Source organism: Dermacentor albipictus, chromosome 1 (assembly GCF_038994185.2).
Source record: "Dermacentor albipictus isolate Rhodes 1998 colony chromosome 1, USDA_Dalb.pri_finalv2, whole genome shotgun sequence".
NCBI lineage: Eukaryota > Metazoa > Arthropoda > Arachnida > Ixodida > Ixodidae > Dermacentor > Dermacentor albipictus.
This window is the reverse complement of record NC_091821.1, coordinates 186,103,933-186,130,982: the sequence shown is the minus strand read 5'-3', so window position 1 is coordinate 186,130,982 and position 27,050 is coordinate 186,103,933. Positions and strand designations below refer to the sequence as shown.

The 27,050-nt window shown below is 46.7% G+C and overlaps 1 protein-coding gene across 1 annotated transcript; it reads right to left on the bottom strand.

Annotated features, from left to right (window-relative positions):
- Nucleotides 1-131: 131 nt before the first annotated feature.
- On the bottom strand, nucleotides 132-13,505 carry LOC135921947 (luciferin 4-monooxygenase-like). Its single transcript, XM_065456374.1, has 10 exons — nucleotides 13,383-13,505; nucleotides 12,015-12,219; nucleotides 8,166-8,272; nucleotides 7,368-7,570; nucleotides 5,157-5,328; nucleotides 3,704-3,869; nucleotides 3,357-3,457; nucleotides 2,798-2,942; nucleotides 1,964-2,224; nucleotides 132-708 (listed from the first exon to the last, which is right to left on the bottom strand). The coding sequence occupies exons 1-10, from the start codon at nucleotides 13,503-13,505 to the stop codon at nucleotides 572-574; spliced, it is 1,620 nt and encodes a 539-aa protein (XP_065312446.1). The 3' UTR covers nucleotides 132-571.
- Nucleotides 13,506-27,050: the final 13,545 nt, after the last annotated feature.

Genomic DNA, 27,050 nt, shown 5'->3' with positions numbered 1-27,050 from the left:
AACGCCAAACATTGATTGTATCAGTACGTGTCTGGTATGTTATTTTTCAGCCCCGATAATGAGTGCAGCGCCTGTAATGTAATCGACAATACACACATCTTGCTCGTGCAAACATAAAAAAGGTATATTAAAAAAAAAGTTTATTGCAAATGTTTTACCATTTTGGTTTGGGTTATTTATTGTTTCCAATCGCGTTTTCGCCTTTGCAAATAAGCGTACGGTCGCAACATTGTGTCTTGAAAGCTGGGCGAGGCTGCTCACTCTGTTACGTCGGAATGTATGTACACGCTGCTATCAATTGGGCGTTCGGCCAGCTACGTAAAGCAGTGCACAGCGTCTCCATCAAATTTTCTAAAACAGAAGTCGCAGCAATTAGGGGACAACTATGCGGTGAAAATTCTGACCGATTGATTGAAGTAAAGGACCGCGCTCACAGCACTGCGGATCCAGTTCGTTCGCTGTACTGTCAGAAGCTGTGATTAGCACGTAAACATGGTTTTTCTCTTGAGGCATTCCGTGCATCTGTATTTCAGATGAATATATGCGATGAACGGAGGCCAGCTTGTATGTTTCACTGCCTCATAGAAAGCTGCCTTCGGATGTGCGCATCCCTGAGAGCTGCACGAATGCTCTTGCCTGTCTCGGACTTTGGTATGTGGTCCACAAACTCGATTCCTCCGTGCAAGTGCTCGTGGCTCGGTAGCACCTCTGCAAGGAGCATACAAAGTAAAGGATAATTAAAAATATCAACGAGGTGATGTCTGTGTTAGGAAACTGCTTTTTTTATCCTTCTGAAATGTGGTGCGGAAGGAGCAACGAAAGCATCAAGGAAATACGTTCGTGTGCACTGGCTGGATCAGACTTGTACGTAACATATTATTTTTTAATCAATTACATTTTTCGTAGTTTTGCAATTGATCGATTACTTGTTTCCACTCCGTAACGGTCACCGTCATTCAATTTCTTAGTAACCATTTTCTTCATTGACGAGCCAAGCTGTAACAAGCGATGCAGGTTTGAGCATTCGAATTTGGCGGGAACTATACAGTATAGAACGCCTGCGGTCGTGTGCCACGCAGCAGCGTCGCGGAGCTCATGTTCAGACAGGCAGACCGGGGCGCTCAGTATTTGTTCCCTCATTCTAACGCTCCACCAATTGTTGGATGATCTTTTCAGCTTTTCATTATCCCTGCCAGCAGAGCATTCACCGAGCTCCAGCAACAGTGAAGGGTCGCGCTTCACGGGTGACCCAGACGTGAGAATCGCGGCATTGAGTAAGCGCAATGTCGTGCAAAAGGTGTTCGTACGTTGCCACCGACGCCTTGTTCCGTCCAGCCCACACACCTAGCGAATTTTTAGAGTGGCTGCTGATGTCTTTACAAGAAAACGAGGGATTACCGGCGAAAAGTTTACGATATACAACGTGTGAGGTGCTGCAGAGGATGCACTGAAAGTCAGTCCAGTTCGTTTTATCCTTTTATTTACTCTACATTTGTGCAATGTTAGCAAAATAGGAAGGAAATGGGAGGAAAGTGACGTAGAAGTTATGAATTACTTTTTAGTAATCCTTCAACTACTTTCGGGGGGCAGTAATTGTTTAACAAATAAAAATTTAAAGACGAAATAATTGTGATTGCAATGGGTAACTTTTTTTTTCTCTAACGTGTACAAGTCTATGGCTGAAGAGCGTTGTGCAGTCACTGATGCAGCTGCCCATTCACTCGGTCGCTATCTCTTTCCCTCTCCTCTTTCACACATGCATGATCACTCACAAGCGCACGCTATGTATGTATGTATGTATGTATGTATGTATGTATGTATGTATGTATGTATGTATGTATGTATGTATGTATGTATGTATGTATGTATGTATGTATGTATGTATGTATGTATGTATGTATGTATGTATGCATGTATGTATGCATGTATGTATGTGAACGAACGAAGGGGCCGACACACGCACCAGCCACCGCTCGCCGCAGTCTGTCCTCGGCGTCTCCGGCGGCGGCCGCACTGCCGTCGCGTAGGACGACGAAGGCGCGCGCTGCTTCGCCGAACCGTTCGTGCGGCACGCCCACCACGAGCGCCTCCCGCACGGCAGGGTCCCGCAGCAGCAGCCGCTCGATCTCGGCTGGCTCGATCTGCAGCTCCATGCACTTGATGAGCTCTTTCAGCCGGCCCGTCACGTACACGTTGCCCTCGCCGTCGTAGAAACCCACGTCTCCTGCAAACACGCACTCGGTGCCGGTCTCATTGTGCGCTCACTGTCCCGTGGTTGCAGGACGCCAAGCCAAATGGCCAACTTTATTTATGGAAATAGTACTCTTTTCGGAAGCCCGCGGAGGGACGCTACATACTGCAGTGGACAGACGTAAATAAGTTACTGTATCGCTCTCCTTATACAGCGGTGCCAGTACAACACCTCCTGCACGCGTGCGCGGAAAGAAAGGCAGTCGAACCCTAATACTTCCGTTTCACTGCTTCGTATCATTGTGAGGCAGCTGTTATACCTCAACGCTTTATTCAGCAAGCGCGCGCTGAAGATGACTCTGGCCGTGATGCTGAACATATACAGATGAAGAAGATGAAAGGTTAACATAATGCTCACATGCACGTCCTTATATAATTAATTACTGTGTAATTTCGCAAAAGTCGCGGTATAGGGAAGTGCATTGCGATCCAGTATGCTTTACGTCTCCCGCGAACATTTCGTGCTTCACGAGTATGGGTAAACTCTTGCTTGCAAATGCAGCATCGGTTTAGGAGCAGTGTCAATTGATCGACGTCTCACGCGTACCTGTTCGAACGAAGCCCTCGTCGTCGTACGTAGCGGCCGTCTCCTGTGGCTTGTTCACGTAGCCCATGAAAGTGAACGGCGCTTTGACGCATATTTCGCCTTTTTCTCCGACGCCGAGCTTCGTTCCGGTTCTTGAATCGATCACCTCTCATGCAATGAAATAAAACGAGCACCCTACGACTTCGAACGAGTGCAGGAAAAAAAATATATTCCGTCTGCTCGCAAAGCAAAAAAGAAAGAAAAAAATATGGAAAGAAAGAAAATTCGAGCTCTCTTTTTTCCTTTTTAATATTGCTCGTAATGTATGCGAAGTGCTTGCCGAGTATACTGAAAAGCAAGTCCGATTGATTCCAAGCGTTTGAGTGGCATTTAAGCCCACGTCCTTGTGTGTTCGCAAACGCGCATGCTGACAGGAGAAGCTGCGTGAAGAATTCACTTTACATTCTGTCGCCCCTCACGTAACTGTTTCGATTTGCAGTTGTGTCTATAGCGTTAGTGTTGTCGTTTATAGTGCTGGAGATAGTAAAAGTCAGGCTTTGGTGAGCCGTGAGGGCCTTACTTTCAGCTGTACCATTGGAACTGGCTTCCCCACGCTCCCGAATCCGCAACTCTTCAGTCCCGTAGATGTCACGCTGCCACAAGCTTCGGTGAGACCGTAACCTTGGTACGAAACAATATGTGCAGTGGCGAATTAAGCAAAATGGTACCAGACAATTTTTTGTTTGTTTGTTTGTTTGTTATTTTTCTGACTTTCAAGTTCAGTCTGTCGCAACTTGTGCTTGAAAAGAGCATTTCTATCATCGGACACACAAATCAGAGTCGGTGTCACATCACTGCCAGCGTATGTGATGCCCCCTAAACGGGGATCCTTAAGGTAATAAAGTGAAGTGAAGCTTTGGCGCTTACCTTGTGATATAAACTTGAAACCGAACTTGTCTTGCGCCTCATGTAACAGCGATACAGGGGCGGTGCTTCCGCCAATGAACATCTTGTCGACGCTTTCGAAAGCGTCTGATGGCGCACTGTCGATGAGACTTCTCAGGTAAGATGGATATATCATGATGGTAGAAACCTGGAATATATAGCGAACGTCATTCACTCCAAGAAGAAGATAGTAGAAAAAGAATGGAAAGTAGGGTATATATAGTTAACCGATCTCATGTCGGGTTGGCTTTTGATACGCGCGGGGAGGAAAATCAGAAAGAGGAGGGAAAGTGCAAGAAGTACTGATAAGTGAGTTATACTGCTCTCGAAGAGCCTTTTTTATGTACTGCAAGAACAAACTAGGCATAAGAACGATGTATTTGTGGCACATTTTGTGGACCTGCATGATGCTCTCTGACGAAACTGATGCTCTCTGAATCAATTAACATGAAAGAGAGAGATAGTTGCCAAACTGAATTAACGTGCCAATTGCGCACTTGCTGGCTAACTTTGTGCAAATTGAATATATGCCCAAGAATAATTAATTGTAAACATATTTAGTAACATTTTGTTATTGGCTACCTGAGCTTTGTAAGTTATCATTTAAATCATGCTATAGCGTTTCCAAATAACAGGAAATTAGAAGCTAAATCGAGCCATGGTAAAAAGGAAACAAGCCCATATCGGGAAGTATATAGGGGAAAGAGAGTACACAAGATGTCGTGTTGGCGGGCATGTTTGTACTGTTTGAAACGGCTGATAGCGTGCGCAGTGCAGCATGCAGGGTATGCACGTCTGCTGCACTGCACTCTGGCTTTCTAGTCACTGAAGCTAACGGAGGACGCCTGGATATCAAGATGACCTTGCATAATATCCTTGCGTATACAAAAATGCACCCGCGTCCGCATTTTTGTCCTCGCATAAAAGGCGAGTTTTGCAGAATTATCAAGTACAGAGAGAGAGAGAAAGAGAGAGAGGGGGGAGAAAGATAGAGATAATTTATCAGAAAGGCAGAGAGGTCGGCCTGAGCTAGCATGCTCTGGCCTGCTACTCTGCACAGGGGAAAAAGGGGACAGAAAAGAGTGATGAAAGATGATGATGAGGACAGGAAGAAGGGATGCATATATACACAAACACAGTAGTTTCCTTAAAGCCTTGCGGCTAGTCCGGTGATATTTAAGTAGTCTAGAGCAGCCCTTGTAGCTATTGATGCTACTGTACGGTCACACATTGTGGACAAAATAATACTTTCAGACAATGCTTGCCTGCAAATACCTGCTAGCGTCGGAGCCAGTGTCTTCCGCTAATATCAAGTACAGTTTTCTAAGCATACGCAGGTTGCGTTGTGAATGATGGGGCTGCTTAACGCGCGAACTCATTCATCAAAGCCCAATTTGCTTCTTCGCGGAGAACGGGCGGCGCGATGGTTGCTCACTTTACGTTTGCGCACTGCCGGCACGAGCAGGGCGGGGTCGAACGACGGCAGAAGGAGCAGCGGGACGCCCAGCGTCAGGCAACTGCAGCACAGCCAGAAACCGCTGATGTGCGTCAGCGAGGCCGCACACAACACCAGGTCCTCTGGTCCCACCTGGCCAGCCGCCTGCTCCCTGCGTTGTCCGAAAAAGCTATAGACTCCGCTCAAAGGCTACAGACGCACATGTGAAATCCAGCTCTTGATTTGATCAATAAACTTGATCAGAATAAATTGATTAATCAATTGATAAATTTGATCATGGGTGTCTCGAATTATGTGCGATTTAAAAAATAAAACATTAAGGGTGGATTAAAATGTGACGGCCTCCAAATTTGCCATTTAAACAACTACTATAAAAGCTCTAATAAAAAGTTATAAACTTTTTTAATTAGTCTTGGAAAGCTCACGTTTTTAGCGGCAAAGTACGTCGACCTCACCTGAAAACTCGTCTGCATAAACGCCACATTCGCTGCGATTGTAGCTTTCTTTTGAAAAATGTGTGTGGTCTGAGAAAAAGAAAAAAGCACCCTGTATATACGCTATGCGGTGTATATGCTTTGAACTGTCTCCAGAAGCCCCTATAGCAGTCGCACCACTTCTGCCAAAGATGCATCTCTTTCCTCGCAAATCGCGCCGTTACCCCGGTAGATACACTACAAACAACAGGGGAAGCAGGCTTGAACCGGCGCGCTATATATTATTTGATCTGGAGGACAATCTCACCGGGGTCCACCAGTTATTGGATCTTGCCGTTGAGTGCGGGAGTTGGCCGACGTTGAGGAGGATATTGAGATGAAAACTGGAGGTTTATTTACATTATTTACAGTAAGAATACAAAGAAATTAACAGTAATAAAGTCATTGATGGCCGGCAGCAAGTCGGACGCTGCGGCCCGTGTTAAGAAGCCCGAGAGATGAATGAATGAATGCTTCTCTCTGCTCCCCGTCTCTGGCTTTTAACCCCTGCAGTGTCTCGGGGTCAAGTCATTTTCGGCCAATCGTCGAGCCCGCTCAGGTGTCGTCATTTTCGGCCACTGGTAGGCGCCCGTGCAAGTGCAGTCACATTCGGCTCAGGGGGTCGCTCCAAGTGCTCCACTGTTCGAGGGATGACTTGCTACCGGTATTGCCTCCAGGTCTGCAACTGCCGTCACCGTCGGCAGATGGTGTGGCTCCGAGGGCTTCACGGTGACTTGCAGCCGGCGTTGCCTTGGTGTTGTATCCCCTTCTGAAAGCGCTCAGCTGGAGGAGACGGGTTGCTTTCGAACGAGCCTTCAGAGCTACAAAGCAGCTTTGTTCGGGACCTAGCTTACCTGGAACCGTGCCAGGCTCCCGTTGCACTTTCGGCAATAGTCAAGCAGGGGGACAATAGCTCCACGTGCGGCGCACGAGGTGGAGGCCGCAAACTTGTCTGGACGTGCGGCGCCTCGAGTGGGGGTTCGCCAACTTGTCTGACAGGTCCAGGAACGTGTTAGACGGGCTTCTGCGCACCTTAATTGGGTGCCACGGCGATTCGATGTGGTCTGGTGAACTCGAAGGATGCCAGGAAAAGGGTCCGTATCTAACAATACAGATCACGAAATTCCCACAGAGTCTGCTACTATACAGAGCACACAGGACGGGAGCTGAGCAACACAAGAATCTATCCTCACTGTACATGGTACATACCGTACTTGTATCCACCTGAGACTCCACCTCGACAGAGCTCCGTGATATCCTCTAGCGTTCAGCATTTTCCCCCTGACCTACACTCCGACCCCAGTTATTTTCACCCGCCCCTTGGCGGCTTGCAGAAGAAAAGACTTTTGCATAACGAATTCTCCGCACTCATTTTACAACAGCTACAAGAACACTTAGACCAATAGCGATTGTCTGGCCCTCGAGGGACTGTTAGGGAATAAAGGAGCTGTGAGATGTTAACGCAAGTTCCCGACAAATCCTGCGAAGCCCGGGCACGTATAAAGGTACCCGGGTCGCTCGGCTGTCGTGCACTGACCAAGTGGTTGTCCGGCTGTCGCCGGAGCAAAGCAACTGGATCTGAATAAGCGGGCCTCACTTGAAGCCGCGGAAGACGCTTGAAGTCGACACGAGCCCGAAACTGGCGTATACCCTTCGAACGACATTCCCGCCTCAGGCGACTGAGGCAACCCAACCATAGCGAGCGTTGCGCACACACCTGGTGGCCAGCAGCTGGGCGATCCACTGACGGTGCGAGATGGCTACCCGCTTGGCCACGCCCGTGGTGCCGCTCGAGTAGAAGGCGCCCATCATGGCGTCGGTGGCCGCGCCGCGCGGCGCGCGGCATTCGAGCGGCCGAGCATCCCTCAGCAGCTTCGAGAAGCTGACCAGGCCTCCCACCTCGCCGAAGACTACGACGTGCTGTAAGCGGGGTTGGAGGACCGTTTATTGTGGGCATGCGCTGAAACGGCCGCAGCAGAATGAAAGCGGTCGGCAACAGAGCGCGCCTCTGTCGTCCTGCAGCCTGCACGGGTTTTCTCCCGTTTCAGTATCGTCGGCAGACAGTGCGCTCGCGACCAGGCGGTGCGTCCGCGCTGCTTACCATACGTGATACGCGCATTTGCCACGCTCATGGACGCGCCTAGGCAAATCTATAACAGAGCGGACGAACAAGCACGCAAACAGACGAGAAGGTACAATCGCAGTAGTTCTATATACATAGAACGCTTGCTTTCACCATTTGCGCCGAAGGGAGAACTCCTGAACATAAATATGTGAATATGTTCTTCAATCAAGTCCAACAAGAGGCTATAGTGCAATTCCTTTTACATGTCCGTTGTTTTACGTTCCGTTTATTCTAGCGTTCAACTTAACCGCTGTTACAGGTTTTATCGCGTGACGCGTTCAGTGAGTATAACGCTGCTGCTGTCTCCTTAACTTTGTCTCGTTAATTAACTTGCAGAATACGTAAGGTTCTTTATTTTCCCAGCAAACTGAAGCGGAACGTTGCTCTTACCTTTACTGAAGGCGCAACGGCGCGCGCTTCTTTGCACTTGTCTGAGTTGCCAACATCGCAGAAGATGAAGCTGGGGCACGTTTCTTCTATTTGTTTCCGAAACTCTCCTAGGCGAAAAGCAAGCAAAATTTTGTCACAAATACCACAATGTGTAAAGAAAATGAAAAGGTAGAAGGGGAAGGTTTAAGTGTACACTCGCAAATAATACAGATTTGCCATTGCAGCTAATTTGTACGGCACCAAGAAGCTTTTGTGCAGGCGCATTTTACTATATACTGCTATGCCGCATGTAGTTCTCGGCGTTTTCGACTAGCTCCAAGAATATAAGGTAGCGCGGTAATGCTGTGAAGGCACCCTATGCTGCTGCGGCTGACGCAGATGACATGAGCATTTCATTGGAAACGTGGTGGTGGCCTCGTTCTTTCAATATTTGTGGCGTACACTCGAATATTCAAATACCTTCACACACGAAGCAACATTATTCGCAGTAGAAAGTTCGCATGCGTTCCATCCCATTGCGCCACCAATCTTCTAGCCGTCTCAACTGCGAGACGACTCCACTGCAGTATAAGTTAAAATTGACTCTCCATGGCAAAAGCTACCTGATTCCACATTCATAGCTGGATGGGTACCCTGCCATTCAAACATAATATACTCAATGGCATCTGTGCCATTTCCACGCGGCATCCACGAATCGTCTTCTGAACAAAAATATCATATGACTACGCGTTACCAAACACCCTTATACGGTTTCAAACAGTATAAATAACTGCTCTTTGAACTATGGTATAAAGGCTTTCTTTTCTGACTACGTTTTTGCTGTATGTAGTTCCACAGCTGGCTTCCTCTCCGTTTCTCCTATCCCCTGCAGCGTTTCTGTAGCTTTGACGTTACATTTAACGCCTCTCTTTCGCGTTATCCACCACATTGGCGTAGAGGGTAGAGAGAGAAAGAAATGAGATGCGAAAGGCAGGAAGTTTAAGCGGAGAACAAACATCCAATTTGCTGCCCCACATATTAGCGCCTACACTGCGTATTAACGTAGCATTTACTGGTTGATTTCCTTGTCATTTGTCTACACAGCGAATTATTATTATTTTTTATATACAGGTAAACCTAAAGTAGCATAGCTGCCCATATATTTACGTTCATTAGTGGCTAGCTCTCACGAGTTACGTCAGTTGGCGCCGCGCGGCCGCGCCGAGCGCATGCTTGCTATACAGGGAGAGTGTCGATCAGCCAAGAGTGGGATGATGCTGCAGGTGCTTGCTGCTCCTACTATAGTGCAGAGGTGAACTACCTTTGGCATGAATTTGATTGCGATAAGAAGAAATATAAATGCCGCACTGTTTACTTTCAACGTTTTGTAAAGTTATAATAACATTTCCCTTGAAAACTTCCCCAAGTTATTTTTTTGCAACTGCATCAGAGCAAGTTATTTATGTATTTGTTTATAAGGGAAGAACTTGCATAATACGTATTTGCAAAGAATGAGTCTGTTAATATGCATGTCGTTATCCAGAAAAAAAACTGCTTTTCGATGGTTATGAAATGGCGGAAACTTTTCGTAGGCGTATAGTGATGTGTTACAATGCTGCCCTGGACAGGAAAGTTAGGCTTGACTGCATCCACCGCGTCAGTATATATACAGGGTGTCCCAACTATCGTGCACCAAGATTTAAAAATATGCAAGTGTCACGTGGCTCTACAGAGCCAAGGTAATGTTGTTTGTCGTCGCTTGGAGATACTCAGATTATTTTTTTGTATTCCGCCCAGTTACATAACTCATATGTAATTAGATGAAAAGTGTCAATGACATAATTGTAGAGCAACACGAAAGACACCCGATACAGTTTTCTGTTGCTCAATGCGTGCTGCATAAGAATGTTTTTCCGAGCGCGAAAGAAGCCTGCGAGTACACGCAAGTGCCTCGAGCGGCCAGTCGCGCGGCAATTTTGCGTGCATTCGCGGGCTTCTTTCACGCTCGAACACTCGAGGTTCGTTGCCGCCGTCGCCGTCGCCGTGATGTCATGTATAAAGTTAAAGTGCGAAAACATCGTGGCCGCGCACCGTGCACTATGTGTGCGAGTGAAAGCTTGCGAGGGTGAGCCGACGTTGGAGGCTCGATGTCGCGCGTGCTAGGGAGGAAGACGGGGAAGAAGCGCGCGCGCCGTCTTCCATCGCTCGCAAGGTGTCAGGGAGGCGCGGCTGAGCGCGGCCCTATTTTGAAAGCGATCTGCGATGGAGACAGTCTGTAGGTGCGCTGAGGGCTGACAGCTTCGTGCGTGCTGTCTTCTCTCCCCTTGGTTCGCATTGACGCGAGAGGCAGCACGAAGGTCAATTCGCTCGCTGCTGTTGCCGCTCTTCCTCACGCCAGCGTTTTGACAGCGAGTGTCCGCGGTCATCGAGCGAGATGCGTTCATGTTTGTCCGTGTGCGCGTGACACCATGCTTTTTAATTTAGTTAGTAAACGAATGTTTGCAAGTTTATACAACCGATAAAACTACCATCCTTACTTCGTACAGCTGTCTAATAATTTGCTATCGCAATCTATGCTTCGCTTTTCGGGCAAAACTGCGACTTTTTCTGGGACAACAAATTGACAGCCATAAATTTTGCTAGGCATTTGCTCGATCTCTTACTGTATAAGGTATATACTGTTGGTGCGAGTAAAGCGTTCTTGAGACAAAATATTGCTTGCACGCTATGCAAATATAGCGCCAAAAGATGACAATGAAGTGTATAGTGCCCTTTATCTGCCTCTTGGACATGGGAAATGAAACTTCAGCGTACCAGAAGTTACAGCTTGAGTGATATTGTAAACAAACATTAGGAAGAACTCGGAAGCAATATTTTTTGTAACTTGTTTGGGCAATAACTAGCGTATGTAATGCTGTCCCGTACAAAGGGTTGGGGGCCAGGAACCGCAACTAGTTGCCCAGATGATCTCGTTTTGTTCTCGCAACTTTCGCAGACGTTCCCGTTTGAGTGCCCGGATAACGGCTGTGTATTTCATGCTTATAAAAAAAGCATTTCATGCTTAAAACACCGATTCAACGCATTTATAGTTTATTTTTTGCATTCTCGCGCACACCGTTATTATGGGGTGTTGTGAGAAAAATGGGTGCTGAATAGGTGTAATGGGGCTGTAAACGGGAAATATTCTGTTTTAACGCCGTTTTCTCAACTTTTCCACAACTGTAGCGGCTCATAGTATTTGTACTATGCATTGCATTTTAAACTGATTTGCTGCTCTGCTGAGATGTTTGTACCTCTCTTTTAGTTGTTCTTCATACTATATCCGTGTGTATGAGTGTTAGTGTTAGTAAATAGCATAAGTAACGGTAGTGCTACTAAGAGAATAAATAAATAAATAAATAAATAAATAAATAAATAAGTTAAGGGCGTTAACATGTTTACGAAAGCTCGCGCATGCATGCGCACTCTTGCAATATACAAGCAAGTGGGGAAGCGGCGGCTGTAAACGCCGCGTCCCGCCCTTCCTGTCACCGCTCCTTTGTCGCTCTCCGGCGCATTTCTCAGACGCCGGCATAGAAACAGGTGAGCGTAAGTGCACCGTGGAAAGAAGTAAGGAAGGAGCAAGAGGCTGCCGGCGCCTCTCCGCTGCGTGGCAACGCTCTCTCGAGGAGGAACGGGCAAATAAGCGTATAGCGCTTATTTCACAGCATGCCATCTTTACCGGTCTTTGGCGGCGGGATATTTTAGACGCCCGCAATGCAGTGAGTGCATATTTTTCATCCCCCCCCCGCCCTCTTTTTTTTTTCCTTCTCTGCGTTAATAAACGAATGAACCAAATGAAGAGCCACATTGGGCAGAAATGTAACGCACGGGGCGTCATGACTGCCTTGGAGAAGACGACGGCGCCCCCGGCGAACAACGCGCCGCCGATGGCCAGCAGCAGGTCGGCGCTGTTAGCGGCGTGCACGCACGCCCGCTGTCCGGGCCCGAAGCCGCGCCGCTCGAGCGCCTCCGCCACGCGAAGCCACCCGTCGAGCAGCTGGCCGTAGCTGCAGCTGGTGCCGTCCGCCACCGTCTGCGGGCGCGCGCGTGGCTCAGACGAGGGCTGCCGCACCGCACCGGCCGCCGCATGGCCGCACGCGTGCGGCCGTGCGAGGAAAAATTGCGCGCGTCGCACACTGTTGCACAAATTTCGGTTTACGCTGGGTCCGCACGCGCAGTGCAAACCTAAATTTGTGTGCACCAGTGTACGACATTTGTGCAGCTTCTTAGCACGGCCGCACGCGTGCGGCAGGTGGCCGGTGCGGGGTGCGGCTCGAGCGTAGATCGGCCGGCCCTATAAGCAAACAATTTCCACGCGTACTTTTGTGCCAGTCCATGCCTGCGAAGGCAATTTATATATATATATATATATATATATATATATATATATATATATATATATATATATATATATATATATATATATATATATATATATATATAAACGAGAAGAAAGGGGGTTAACCGAGGGACCCGATAATTATTAGTCATATAATGAGAAGCCAACAAACACTGACACCAAGTACAACATAAGGGAAATTGCACGTGCTTAATAAATGAAATAAAGTAATGATAAATTAATGGAAATTAAAGTGGATGAAGAAACAACTTGCCGCAGGTGGGAACCGAACCCACAACCATATTATATATATATATATATATATATATATATATATATATATATAAGCCTGCGTAACTATATATTCGTTACTTTTAAAAAATTCTGCGACTTATTTACCATTGTAACTTGTTGGTGTCGCGAGCTTATAATAGATGCCTTGTTTATGTCGACATTAGTAACCGTTCTCGTGTGCTACTTATTCGGCGAATATTAATTGCACCCAAGGAACGGCAAACCGAAATATGTAACATATATGAAATTAATGAGATTAGATAATGACCTGTGTTGGTGCATTTGTTTTCTTTTCTTTCTTCAGCACTTTAGTCTTATGCAGGCATTCAGCGCATTAATCTTAAAAGCCGTGTTTTCTTCCTTTTTTCAGCATTTTAGTCTTATGCTCTAGTTTTGCTTATCAGTGCATTGATCTCCATGAGTTTTATTTGTTTCTTTCTTTTTTCCGTTTTCGGGATTCCGCTTCGCTATATGTGCCCTTTCTTCCTAATCCCTACCTATCCGTGCTATTTAATGTCCTCTTGAGGTTAAAAATTGGGTAACGTTATATCGTCTGTGCATACCACGGCAGTGCGATTCCCATACTGCTCGCAGACGTTCCAGAGGAAAGTACCGAAGTCCACCTCCGGAATGTCCATGTCCTGGATCCGGTGCCTGACCACGCCAGCTTCGATGGTGACAGCCATGTTGGCGGCCCGCTCAATTCACTGACCTGACCGACTTGTCCGTACTGAAGGGTCGAGGTAACCTGAATCGAAGTTACGTCGAAGATGAAAACCGAATATACAATTAAGAAGTGTGCGCGCAGTTGCCAAATGGTACAACCTATACTTTACCCAAGGGCTTGTGATTCGCCCTTATTAAGTTACGAACATATTATTCGCCTTAATAATAATAATAATAATAATAATAATAATAATAATAATAATAATAATAATAATAATAATAATAATAATTTCTTTTTCTGGCATCGTCGCTTGCTACTTCGGGATAAAAGTGAGCGAATTCAGAAAGCAAATCGAGCGCAAACGTCTGTGACAGACGGTCACTTACTTATTCGACTGTTGGTCGTTCATTCTGGAAAAATACCTCGCAAGCAAATCAAATTTTCATCCAGGTACAGGTGCTTCCTTGGTTAGTCAACCAAGGGAGCAGCCTGGCTTCAGGAAAGGATACTCTACAATGGATCACATCCATGTCATTAATCAGGTTATCGAAAAATCTGCAGAGTATATGGCTTTCATAGATTACGAAAAAGCATTTGATTCAGTAGAGATACCAGCAGTCATAGAGGCATTGCGTAATCACGGAGTACAGACCGCTTACGTAAATACCGTGGAAAATATCTACAGAGATTCCACAGCCACCTTAATTCTACACAAGAAAAGTAAAAAGATACCCATGAAGAAAGGGGTCAGACAAGGAGACACAATCTACCTAATGCTATTCACTGCGTGCTTGGAAGAAGTATTCAAGCTATCAAACTGGGAAGGTTTATGAGTAAGGATCGACGGCGAATACCTCAGCAACCTTCGGTTTGCCGATGACATTGTTCTATTCAGCAACACTGCGGACGAGTTACAACAAATAATTTTAAGAGACGGAAAGAGAGCGGTTTGCATCACAGAGCAAACGGGTATAGACGATATTGTAATAGACATTAAGAGAAATAAACGGCGCTGGGCCGGTCATGTAATGCACCGATTAGATTACTGTTGGACCATTAAGGTGACAGAATGGGTACCAAGAGAAGAGAAGCGCTGTAGAGGACATCAAAAGACTTCATGATCCGACGAAATTAGGAAATTTGCGGGTGCTATAGTTGGAATCGGTTGGCGCAGGACAGGGGTAATTGGCGATCGCAGGGAGAGGCCTTCGTCCTGCAGTGGACACAAATATGATGATGATGATGACGACGACGACGACGACATTCTGCATGCGAGGCATCATACACAGACGCCTTGGTCGTGTACACATACCGACAGGTCGTACAAATGAAGGGTGCGTCACTGACCGTCGTGTTAACTCAGAACGACCGTCAATGGGCTCCAAGTATGTGATGCCTCATTCGCCTCGCCGTAAGCTATAAACGAAACGTTGAAAAGAAAGAAATACCCACAAAAGTGAACCGTAAATACACAATTCGAGGATCTTACTGCAAGAAGCGCTATCCGACAAACCTGAACGTTCGTGCCAACTACTACAAGGGTGCCAACAGATGCCCGCCTAGATGTGAGACGCGCAAAGTGGGATCGCGCAGTATAGTCGCACAAAGTAGGGCACGTCCTTATTCACATATAGGGCTGCTGTTTTATTTAGCGCTACGTGTCTGTGAAAACATTACGGCAGCGTTGCGATGATGTCATTTCCATCGCAAAACGAGGACGAGAAAAATTCGGGTCATAGATCGCTCACTCAACTGCATACATACCCCGTGTGCTACATTACAGCGGCAGATGGTGCAGTACTTAGCCGTATTCGCCGCGCACTAGTATGTAAAAAGCGTTGCACTGGTTACTTATTAAATTATTCTGTTCGTTCACTTATTCGTTCTTCAAATGTCCCTGTGGTGGGGCGTTACATGACGGGTGGGTGCATATGTTGCAGGCGTGTATATATCTGCATAGGCGCCGACTACGGGGGGCTCCGGGGCCCGAGCCCCCTTCAGAGTTTTCCGGGGAGAAGGGAGGGCGATGCCTCCCCCCCCCCCCCACACACACCTAAAGTGTCATTACTACAGCTTTTTCACCCACATCATTTAAAGTTTCTTTGGACTTGCCTCGACCAATGGTCTCTAAATAATAATGTATTTGCAAGATCCGTGTCTACTAAATTTCTTGGTGTAGTTCTGTATGAGAACCTAAAGTTCCAATGCCATATTCAATCACTTATTCAAAAAATCTCATTTGGTATACACATCATAAAAATTATCTCTTTTTTTAGCAAACCATTTTCATGTCTTTATATTACGCGCAAATACACAGTCATCTCTCATACTGGCTGTCATTTTGGAGTAATACATATGCCATACATCTTCATCAGCTAGAAGTTTTGCAAAAGCAGGCATTACGATTAATTGCATTCCAATCGCATACATCTCCATCTACTCCCATATTCCGTTCCCTAAACGTTTTACCTTTACTCATGTTATTCAATCATAAGCTGTCACTATACTCATGTTTCGTCTTATAAATACCGAGTTTAATATTCCAGGTTTTATTCGCTCTAGCCTCATCAATTATAACAACACAAGATTTTCAGCATAACTCAATCTTCTCCTTCCAAAAGCAAGAACTAATTATGGAAAATTTACCTTCGCGTTATCGGGCATTTCTGTTTGGAATTCAATACCATCTGATATGAAGTCATCTACATTATTATCATTCAAGCGTAGAACGAAGGAACATTTCATGAACACTTTATCTGACGCATAATATAATTTAACGAGCCTAGAATATAATTAGGTTTTGTTCTGCTTTACCATTATGCAATGTACTGTTCAAATTACCGAGTCACTGAATTTTGCCTATAATTGATAATTCTCCTCGTTGTTAGATTACGGCGAGTTTATCCTCGTTTGAATTTCTGCGAGTCATTTTTAAGATTTCTTCAATTTTTTTGTTCTTTCTTTTTAACTGTGTTATTATACCTGTGATATTTTTAATATATTTTTTTCTCTCTTACCATTTATTTCCGATGATGATCTAGAAATTGTATATGACATGACTCACTGTTTGCCGCGATCTTACTATCCCCTTTTCATGCCTTGTTAGGAGGTCCCCCCGACAGTTGTTACTTTGGGACCTCCGAATGTGTACTTATACCCATCTTGTATTTGATTTCTTTAAAAATAAATAAATATTGATTGATCAATTTATTTATTTATTTATTTATTTATTTATTGTTTGATTGATTGATTCACCTCTTCACTTAATATTTATTGTGGCTAATGGTTACTACATCATTGTTGGCGCGGACGTGCATGGCTTTTATTTCGTGCTTTCGCTTTATTTCTGCAAATCCTTAAAATAGGAGGACAAGCGCATTAGAAGCACCAGCGGCGGCTGCCTCATCCGTATTGTCTGACTTCAACGTTGTTTTAAATTTACATTGTAAAAATTATGCACATATAAAATATATTTAAATACATACACAGGACAAATTTCATTATATTTTTGAAAGAGAAAAGGGTAGCCTATTAACAATTATGCCTAAAGGTTTGGGTAGTCTATGTATAGAGAATGAATATGTTGCTGTATGTTTACCTCGCTTCAAATTCCTTTGCGTGCTTTTTTGACCTTGAAAAAAAAAAACTATAGACTTCGGTGACCCTTTCGGCAGAGCCTTTTATCAACAGCGTATGAAATGCACGTGAATAATATGAGTCTCAGTATTGCTTCTCTTTCCAGTAAACAATGCTAAAGACTAATGAAAAAAATTCTAATAATTTATAACATTTATTAGGGATGGAAACATCGTCACTTGCATCCAGAGGTCATAAATATACATGTATACAGAGTGTCCCTATGAACTCTCATTCACCAAGATTTTAAAACGAGCAATATGTTGCTCGAAGAAAATCTAGTGCATATGGTTTCCAGTACCGTGGAGTAGCTGCCAGCAATTTTTCGGTTACTAAGATTTCTTCGGTCATTGTAATTCATTATGTAACTCGATACGTACTATCCTAATTATCAGAGCGTCAATGAGGCATTTGTAGGCACAGAAAAGGGACATCTAACTGCGGTGTTTTCAGCGACGTACTAATTGAGAACTAATTTTTACAATTGATAACTAAACCCTGCGGAATATGGAGAATACCACGTGACTGCGCCCCCACCCGCATCACAAAGCAGCGCCCTCAACATGCTCCCTCCGAGTTTGCCAGGACGAAATAAAGGAAACAAAGAAAAACAGCGTGATCGAGCTAGTGCCTTATCTGCCGCGCCCTGGCCGAAGTAACACGCCGCGTTTGGTGTCAGTTGGAAACAAGCTGCGATAGCTGTTGTCTTAGCATAGATAAAGTGCACGGATGGTTATTTTTCTTTCTTATTTTGCCACAAAACCTATCACCACAAAAGCGAATTGACAACGTCAATGCAAATGTTTAAAGGTGCATTTTGGTCCTTTAAAGGTCCCCTAAAGGTTCTTTTGATAGGGACATGTCTAATCGACTAGATTTCTCGAATTGGGTCCTCACAAAAGCTGATGCGTCCCTGGACTTCTTGAGCAACATCATGTGCACAGATGAAGCCAATTTTCGCGGAAACGCTCAGGTGAATTTGTATAATGCAAACTATTGAAGTGACTCCAATCTACACGGCAGTGTGGATTGGAGTCCCCATGGGTATAGCGCACTCGGCACGAGTACCAGTGGTCGATCAATGTGTGGTGCGGAATTTACGCCGGCGCTATAATCAGTCCCATCTTCTTCGATCACACACTGACTGGACAGCGTTACGTGGACGAAATCCTTGAAAGAGTGGTTGATGAGTTCCTCAGTGAAGTCCCGTAGTCCCATCTTCCACTTCTGTAGCATCAGCAAGACGGGGCACCCGCACACAGCAGCAGCTGAGGACGAATTCGGCTGGATGCGACTTTTCATGCGCAATAGATTGGAAGGCACGGGCCTGTAAATTGGCCGGCTAGGTCACCTGACCTTGTTTCACTCGCTTTCTTTCTTTGGGGCTATGTCAAGGATCGTCCTTACATTATCAAGACGGACGTAAGATTAGCTTAAGGCAAGGATAACGGATGCCTGCATGCTGTATAATTCCAGCGTCTGTCATCAAGGAAGTCACTGAAGATGTGATGAAGCGGACTCAGTACTGCGTAACTGCAGAAGGAGACCTATTCGAACACGTCCTTAGGTAGCAGCTGGTGTTCAACGGGGTTTACGAATTCTTAGATAAGGACATACTGAAATCTGATGTTTCTTTTTTGTGCAGGTATACCGATTGCCAATTCGGCTCATTTAGAAGTGGTATATTTTCTTGCTTGAACGCATCAGTTTTGCCTTTTCTCTACGCGTGGGTCACTTCTCGGTCTGTTTGTTTCGCTTTTATTTTTTGCCACGAACCTGTTTTTACAGCAGGCATACACTTTCATGAAAAATAAAACTGTCACTTTAATTTGGCTTTAGTCCGAAGCAAGTTTCTGGCGCAAAATATAGCTGCGCGCGCACTATTTCGACGCGGTGCGAGCAGAGCCGGGATTTTGAAACATTTTATGCCTGTTCCATTGCTTTTCTCGTTTCGTGCGTGGTCAGAGCGGCGCTTCGGCCGCGTTATCAAGGGCCTTCTGTTATCAATGTGATCTGTCGGCCTCGAGAGACGGATATTAATTAAGTCTGTTTGGATTTATCGTGTGTGCAGTGTGTTGCATGGTGGAATGCGCGAATATTTTATCAGTGTGTGTGCGCACGCACGCACGCTGCTGTCTCGCATCGTTACAGCTTCACCCTTATGTCTGTGCTCCTGCGTTTAAAATTTTTGTTATAACACGAAGACACCGTGCATAGTGGTTCCGTCTTCTTTCAATATACAGAGGCACCCTGTTTTCTATATCTGCATTTTGCTTTGTTTTACCGCTAATTTTATTCCCTGTATGTCGCTGTCTGTTTCTGATGCAGATGTTCAGCCTGATCTCGAAAAGCTGAATGACAACACAAGCGAGTCGAGTGCATGCTCCGACGATGACGAAGGTACAGCAAATGGCACAACACCTGACCACCGCCCTATACAAGCTAAGAGAAGGGCTATTTGGAAGAAGGCGAATCTAATCAGAGATCCGCGGACACTTCAGTTCTACGGGCAAAGTGAACTCCCAGAGTACATTTCACAACTAGAGACACCATTCCAATACTTCAAATTTTTCTTCCCCGGCTCGCTGATTTCGCTAATTGCAGATCAGAGCAATTCGTATACGCTTCAGAATGACGTGAGTCAGCCCCTTTGTACCACCGCAAAGGAGATCGAAATGTTTATTGGGACGTGCATGTGGATGTCGATCACTCAAATGAGGAACTTGATGTGGTACTGGAGTGCAGAAACCAGGGTTAGCCAAGTGGCTGACAACTTTCTTGTGGGCCGCTTTGAAGAACAGAAGCATAACATACACTTCATTGACAACGTTACTCTTGGCCCAAAGGACGCTCCATGATGAGACCGGCTTGCGATCTTTCTTTAGGAGCTATCAGTGTTTCGGCCCTTGACAAAATGGAAGTACGCTCCTGTTCGCGTTTTAACGCGATAGCGTTAAGGAGCTCGTGTCGCAGAAAAGCCAGTGTCGGTGGCGTTGGCAGTGAGCGAAAAATGGCGGAAGGCAATTCATAAACAAAAACAACTTGCAAGATGGACTGGGTGGGAATCGAACAGGGGCTTCGGAGTGTGAGACGGAGACGCTACCACTCAGCCATGAGTTCTTTTAGAGCGCAGCTCTTTGGCGTCCGTTCCTGGGTTTCGCGTCGTCGTCGGCGTTGTCGTCGGCCTCGTAACCAGCTCCGCCCCCCTTTCATCCCCCCAGCGCTAGCAGCGACCGACTGATACCGCTGGATGCCGCTGACGCCGCTAGAGAGTCAAGATAACGTGACATGCATAGAACACCGTCGCCGCCATGCGGAAAGAGGAGGAAAGGGTCCCCCCCCCCTGTTCTTGTGTGGCGGATAGGGTGCTCTTCAATTGCCGACGCGCCGGTTATTTCACGTAGGCCCCGGCACGTCGACGAATACGTGACCACCTTCCCACGGCTAGACCTGGTTCTTAGCGCTGCGGAAGCGAGGGTATCATATTGTTTGTGTCGGCATCGGCGGCGTTGTCCCTGAAACCAACTCCGCAGCTGGGGTTGACTCACTATCGGCGTCAGCGGCATCAGTCAGTCGCTGCTATCTCTTCCCTCCTCCCTTTATCGTGTTGTCCGCTTGCTGCGCGCACTTCTGCCCCCATCGTTTGCCGCTGGGTGTACACGCCGCCCCCCTCCCCCCTCTTCCTGCGAGTCTCCGGTTGTCAAAGCGCCGGCTCGAACTTAATTCCTTTCTTCGCTCCTCCTCCAATGCAACCCCTGTGCGGTGGTACCAAGTCGAACATATATCAGTCTATTTCTCCGACCACAAAGCTTCCTTCATGACTGTCAAGAACTGTTAGTGGAGTCTTTGTTAAAGGAATACGTGTGAAAAATTAAAAAAAAATTCTGTGATAGCGCATACATGTGTTGCTCGATTTCTTTGCCTCAATCTATCGAAAAGGTGAAACAGCTTACTTGCTGCGCTCAAATTTCGCATTAGGAAGTAACGTAATCGTCGGTAATTTTTTTTTCTTTATCACATCTCAGCCATGAGTTCGATGCTGATCGTGATGATGCTGATGATGATGAGTGCGATTTTGTCCCGCTTTGAAGCATCGATCTCAGCCATGAGTTCGGTGCTTCAAAGCGAGACAAAATCGCCTCTAGTGAATGCGGTGTTGCCTTAGAAACGTGCCATAGAAAGTTTTACTGCGGTGTATATCGGTAATTGTGAGTATGTAAATTACAGAAGTCGTAGTTAAACGCTTAGCGAAGTACGTTTCCGCTACATTTCTTCTGCGCTTGGCACGCACGCAGAGCCATCTTGCGGCAAACACAGAAGACCCCCCCGCAATGTACGGCGCTGCCCCGACAGGTGGCGCGCCACTCACCCGCTTCGACTATCCCATCGAGGCGTCAGCCCCATGATCGCGTCCGCCTTCATGGCGCGTCGCGGCCCGGCTGTCCGTGCCGATCACGGCGTTTGGCTCACGTAGATCGTTTCTCCCTCCGAGACATCGAGTTCTTTGGTTCGTTCCGCTTGCTCAGGCGCACGTTTCGTCTTTGTGTGACTCAAAAGCATGCCGAGCGAATGAGTGGGCGGTGCGAACGGGGTGCGATAACGCTATCGCGTTCCACTCTTGAAGGCGAAGCTTAAACGTCCTCCATTTTTTTGTCTTTTCTTTTTTGTCGAAGAAAGAAGGAACCAGGTCTGGCGAATAAGGATGGTAATTAATTATGCGGAGTTTTACGTGCCAAAACCGCGATATGATTATAGGGCACGGCGTAGTGGGGGACTCCGGATTAATTTTAACCGTCTGGGGTTCCTAAGCGTGCCCCCAATGCACGGGACACGGGCGTTTTCTCATTTCGCCCCCATCGAAATGCGGCCGCCGCGGCCGGAATTTGATCCCGCGACCTCGTGCTTAGCAGCGCAACACCACAGCCGCTAAGCCACCGCGACGGGTGCCTAAGGATGTCAGTTGTGCAATTGTTTCACCTGCAGAGTGCGACGAGGCATTGTCATGTAAAAGGATGACACTTTTGGCAAACTTTCCTCAACCCGCCGTGGCTGCTTAGTGGCTATGGTACTGGGCTGCTAAGCACGAGGTCGCGGGATCGAATCCCGGCCACGGTGGCCACATTTCGATGGGGGCGAATTGCGAAAACATCCGTGTACTTAGATATAGGTGCACGTTAAAGAAACCCAGTTGGTCCAAATTTCCGTAGTCCCCCGCTACGGCGTGCCTCATAATCAGATCGATTCGTGATATTATCACGTAAAACTCTAGTAAAAGAAGAAGTCTTCCCTCAATGTTTCTCTTTGACGTTTTGCTTAAGCTGCCTCAATAGGCAGGTTGCGAACGTAGTTCCCGCGCCTACTAGGGCGCCCCTCGCGGCGGCGAGCGCGGAACCGGCAGGATACGACCGGCCCGCTTGCGTTCGGAAAGCCTGTCTGGGCACTGTTTCGCGCGTAGCTGTTGCCTTTTCTGAGCAATGCCGACGTGTAACCCGAGCTGTTGAGTAGTGGGCTCGCAACAGCACGTACACCAACTCACGAGGAACAAAGCTTTACAGGTTTCCAAGCCGACCGTATGAAGCAGAACGGCGTCAACACTGGATAGCGCTCGTCCGACGGCATAAGCTGTTTTATGTTCCGGCGTTATGCCAAGTGCGTTATAACGCTGAATTCTTTGCTTTTACAGCAATGATGGCCGCAACGGGACACCTGCAGTCAGTGGCGTAGCTAGGTCGTCTGGCACCCGGGGCCCATAGGTCTTCTGTCCCCTCCCCCGGGTTTATTCGAGGAAGGCGAGGTTATCAACAATTTCCGTGCGTCTCCAGACGTATATGACACCTCACCCCCCCCCGTTGCTACGCCACTGCCTGCAGTCAGTGGCGTAGCCAGAAATTTCGTTCGTGGGGGGCTCACTTTGCCGCTCGGCCTCCTCCTTGCAGAATTAGTCGAGGGATTTTATATATATATATATACATATATATATATATATATATATATATATATATATATATATATATATATATATATATATATATATATCATTCAACAACCTTGTTTACATTTTCGTACATATGCAACGACCAGGGGAAAATCTCAATGACGCTGTCCTTTGTTAGAATGTATTGCGCAGGAGCAGCTGTCACCGCTCGTGTATTGCGAGCAATTGCTCCGAAATTATAGTCGCAACAGAGAGCACATGTAAAAAAGCAGGAGTTCTGCAAAATATACGAGGGCGAGTCAAATGAAAGTGAGCCAATGCGAATATATGATAAAAGGGGTGCTTTATTTAAAAGTAGTCACCATGAGTATTTAGACACTTGTCCTACTAACGAGTCGCGTAATTCCCGTCTCATAAAACTCCTTGGGTTGCTGCCTCAAAAATCTGTAAATGACTACACGTCATCTTCCGACACGAATCTGGTTCCCTTGAGCAGTTTTTTCAAATTTTACCAAATGTGGAAGACGCAAGGAAACAGGTCTGGGGTGCATGAGGAGTGCTGCAACGTTTCCCACTCGAACTTTGCCAGTTTCGTATTAACCACATCAGCGACGTAGGAACGGGCAATGTTGTGAAGCAACATGCTCCCAATGCTCAATTTTCCACGTCGTTTGTTCTTGATTGCGACACGCAGCCGATCCGACCTTTCACAATATCTGAAACGATTCAGAGTCTCTCCAGGTTTAGAAAATTCGATCAATAATGGCCCCTAACGATCTAAAAAGAAGTCAACACTTTTCCGGCAGAAATGACGGCCTTTGTTTTCCTTGGGAGTGGTGAATTCAAATGCTTCCACTGTAAGCTTTGCCGTAGTGTTTCAGGCTAGTAGTAGCGGCACCATGAGTCATCCTCGGTCACAATTGCAGACAAAATGTCGTCACCCTCATCTGGGGTTCTTTGACGTGCACTTAAATCGAAGTACGCGGGTGTTTTCGCATTTCGCCTCCATCGAAATGCAGCCGCCGTGACCGGGATTCAGTCCCACGACCTCGTGCTCAGCAGCCCAACACCATAGCCACTGAGCAACCACGGCCTTTTCAATTGTGTTGGGGATGATTGCATAGTGGCTTTGGCCCGGCCATGGATCGTCTTTGTAACTTTCATGTCCTTCTTTGAACAGTTTGCTACAATGCTTCACAGTGGCCAATGAAACGCAATGTTCAACGCATACGGCAGCCATATGGCGAATAATTTCTTTTTGGGAAACATCTTCATTTGTCAAAAACCTCACGACACCAAGCTGTTCAACTTTTGGAGTGTCCATTATGTCACGCAACCCTGTTCAACCCAGTGTATGAGAACATTAAAGAACATTTAACCTCACCTCTGCATGTCACTTGTAAATGAGATGCGTATGCGCTACGCGCATGCCTCGAAAATAATGAACCGAACCATTATTGCGTGGGGCGGGTTGTCTCCAGTGGCGTAGCAACAGGGGGGGCCGGGGGTCCGTGGGCCCCGGGTGCAGGGGGCCAGTGAGGGGGGGGGGGTGTCATATACGTCTGAAGACACCCCTCTTTCCGCCGGCTACACCCGGTGAGGGGGGTGACAGCAGACCTATGGGCCCCGGGTGCCAGACGACCTAGCTACGCCACTGGTTGTCTCACTTGCATTTGACTCGCGATCGTATATTAGAAATGCGAAGATACAATGGAATATACATATGTGAAGATACAGCGTGATACAGGGCAAAAATTGGCACTGGAAACAAAGTTCACTGCGCATATACAGAAAACCTCACAACAAGATGTTTAAATATACGTAGAAGTCTCCAATAAATCTACGTAGCAAAGAAAAAGTCACTATATATAATGCGTCAAACAAGGCAAATAAACAGGTTGCGCAACCACAGATTTACAGATCACAGCACCCCCCCCCTCCCTCCACTCCCAAAATGTATCGCGTGCGACAGAAGGCGGCGCGCTTCCTCCCCGCTTTTCTCCCTTGCGCACACAAGCGAACGCGTTGCAATCCGTCGAGTCCCCGCAATGCAGGCGGCGAGCGACTATGCATTGTTTCTTTTTCTCGTCTGCTAGCCAGAAAGCGTCCAAAACTCTGCCAGGTGAAAAGGCAGTCGGCCAGAGAAAAACGAACGCGCATCCAAGTGCGCCGCGCGGTTGTCGATGCAGCACGAGAAAAACGCATGCGCTCTGGCTGGATTGGCAGCCCGCGGGTTGCGAGAACAAAAAAAAAAAAGGATGAGAAAGAGGCTTAATGTATCCTCGCGAATAAAAGTCTAGGTAGAAAAATAAATAAGAACTTAGTTACAATGGTGGCTTTAGTGTCTTGACATGGATGCTTTGGCGCAGGTGAAAAAAAATTCATATTCTTTTCTGTGACCTGATGGCACAAATGAACCACCACAACGCTTTGTCTCATCGGACCTCGCTGCGTGCTTTGTCAACTTGTCTGATAGTATGTTGATTTGGCTTGTCTCGATGTACGACTTTAGAAAGGTCGATGCACCTTTGGCGTCAAATGTTTACAACAGCATTAAACCCACAAAATTCCGGAATCGAAAATCTAAAGCACGACTTTGGAAATGTCAATGCACCTCTCGCATCAAAATGTTTTGAGAACTTTATACCCACAAAGTTTCAGAATTGAAATACAAGCGATCGGTAGATTTCGCGGCCTCCACGAGATGCCGAGACGGGCCCGCTCGCCATCAAAACGCCCTTGAAATTTTGTGCTCCGTGGCGCTCCTTGCGTTACGGTATGTGAATCCCGATGCATGGGCGTTTCCACGAAATCCAGCCCAATTTCGCTATGTTCGCGCTAAAATGTCTTTTCGAGCATGAATTCAGGACATTATAGACAAATAAGAGCATGATTTCCATCGCCGGGAGTTGTTTTGGTCGGCGGCGCATGACAGCACGAAAAAATTTCGGGGGGGGGCTCAAGCCCCATAAGCCCCCCCCCCCCCTTGGCTACGCCCCTGCCTGCAGTGCGTACCAGGATATGCAGCAAACAAAGTAGTTTGTTCCCACACTGTACCGCAGTAAAGCTGTGGAACTCTTTCCCCATCCTCTCCCATTCAAACAGCGCTAGGGCTTGCTGAGAGATTTGAGGAGGGGTTGCAGCTGGCTGAGCTGGCATACGCCCTTCTGCGCCCAGCATATCAATGAAGGGGCAGTTGAGATAACCAAAATTTTCGACAACGGGGCTTATTGGAACCTTCTTTGCACGCACTGAAAAATCGCAACATAAAAGTATCGCACTTCCAGTCTCTTGGGCGAAAATATTTTCCCAGCGTAGTCTAACACAACTGGTAAGTTCATCCCCCCCCCCCTTTTTTTTGTGCTTGGGGAGAGCAACGTTAGAATACCTCTGGTAGGTCTTACGAGTCGTTCGTACGCCCCACGTTCTTGGATGAGATGTTTTGGATTCGTATTTGCCGTCCTGTATGTACAGGGAAACTACCGCGGCGTCCTTGCACTTCCCTGCGATGCCAGCACGGCAATCGCAGCTCCCCGCTAGGATTTGTCTGCTGTCGCCGATCTTCAAGGATCAATGTCGCCTATAATTTCATGCGTCCACACCGTAGATAACGAAGTCACTTACGCTGAGCTTCACGCATCTCGCTGGTGCATTATTTTTCGTTTGCGAAATAAACCTAGCAGTCACTTCCGATCAGTGCGAGTTCAACACTTCCCTCACGTCGTAGACGTGCCCTATTTCAAATAGACAGCTTCCTTTCTCTAAATTCTTTTCACGAAAAAAGCTATGAAGATCTTGTAATTCCCGAAACCCGGATAAATTAATATCGGCACGCTGTTTCGCGCCATCGCTACCGTTTGACAGGACGCCAAACACGCAGCGCGGGCTGCTGACGCCGTGAGTAATCCTACCACATTCGCGCAACTATTCGTCAGATGGCGCTAGGGGTCGGAAAGACGGGGCGCCGCCTAGCACTTGCAACGTGCCCATAAA

What these genes read in the sequence shown, in the direction of transcription:
- LOC135921947 (XM_065456374.1), bottom strand. Translation starts at nt 13,505, where the DNA reads ATGGCTGTCACCATCGAAGCTGGCGTGGTCAGGCACCGGATCCAGGAC. An exon ending in ATGGGAATCGCACTGCCGTG is followed by an intron (nt 12,220 to 13,382) that starts GTATGCACAGAC and finishes GCGCGCCCGCAG; the next exon opens with ACGGTGGCGGACGGCACCAG. An exon ending in CCGTTGCGCCTTCAGTAAAG is followed by an intron (nt 7,571 to 8,165) that starts GTAAGAGCAACG and finishes CCCCGCTTACAG; the next exon opens with CACGTCGTAGTCTTCGGCGA.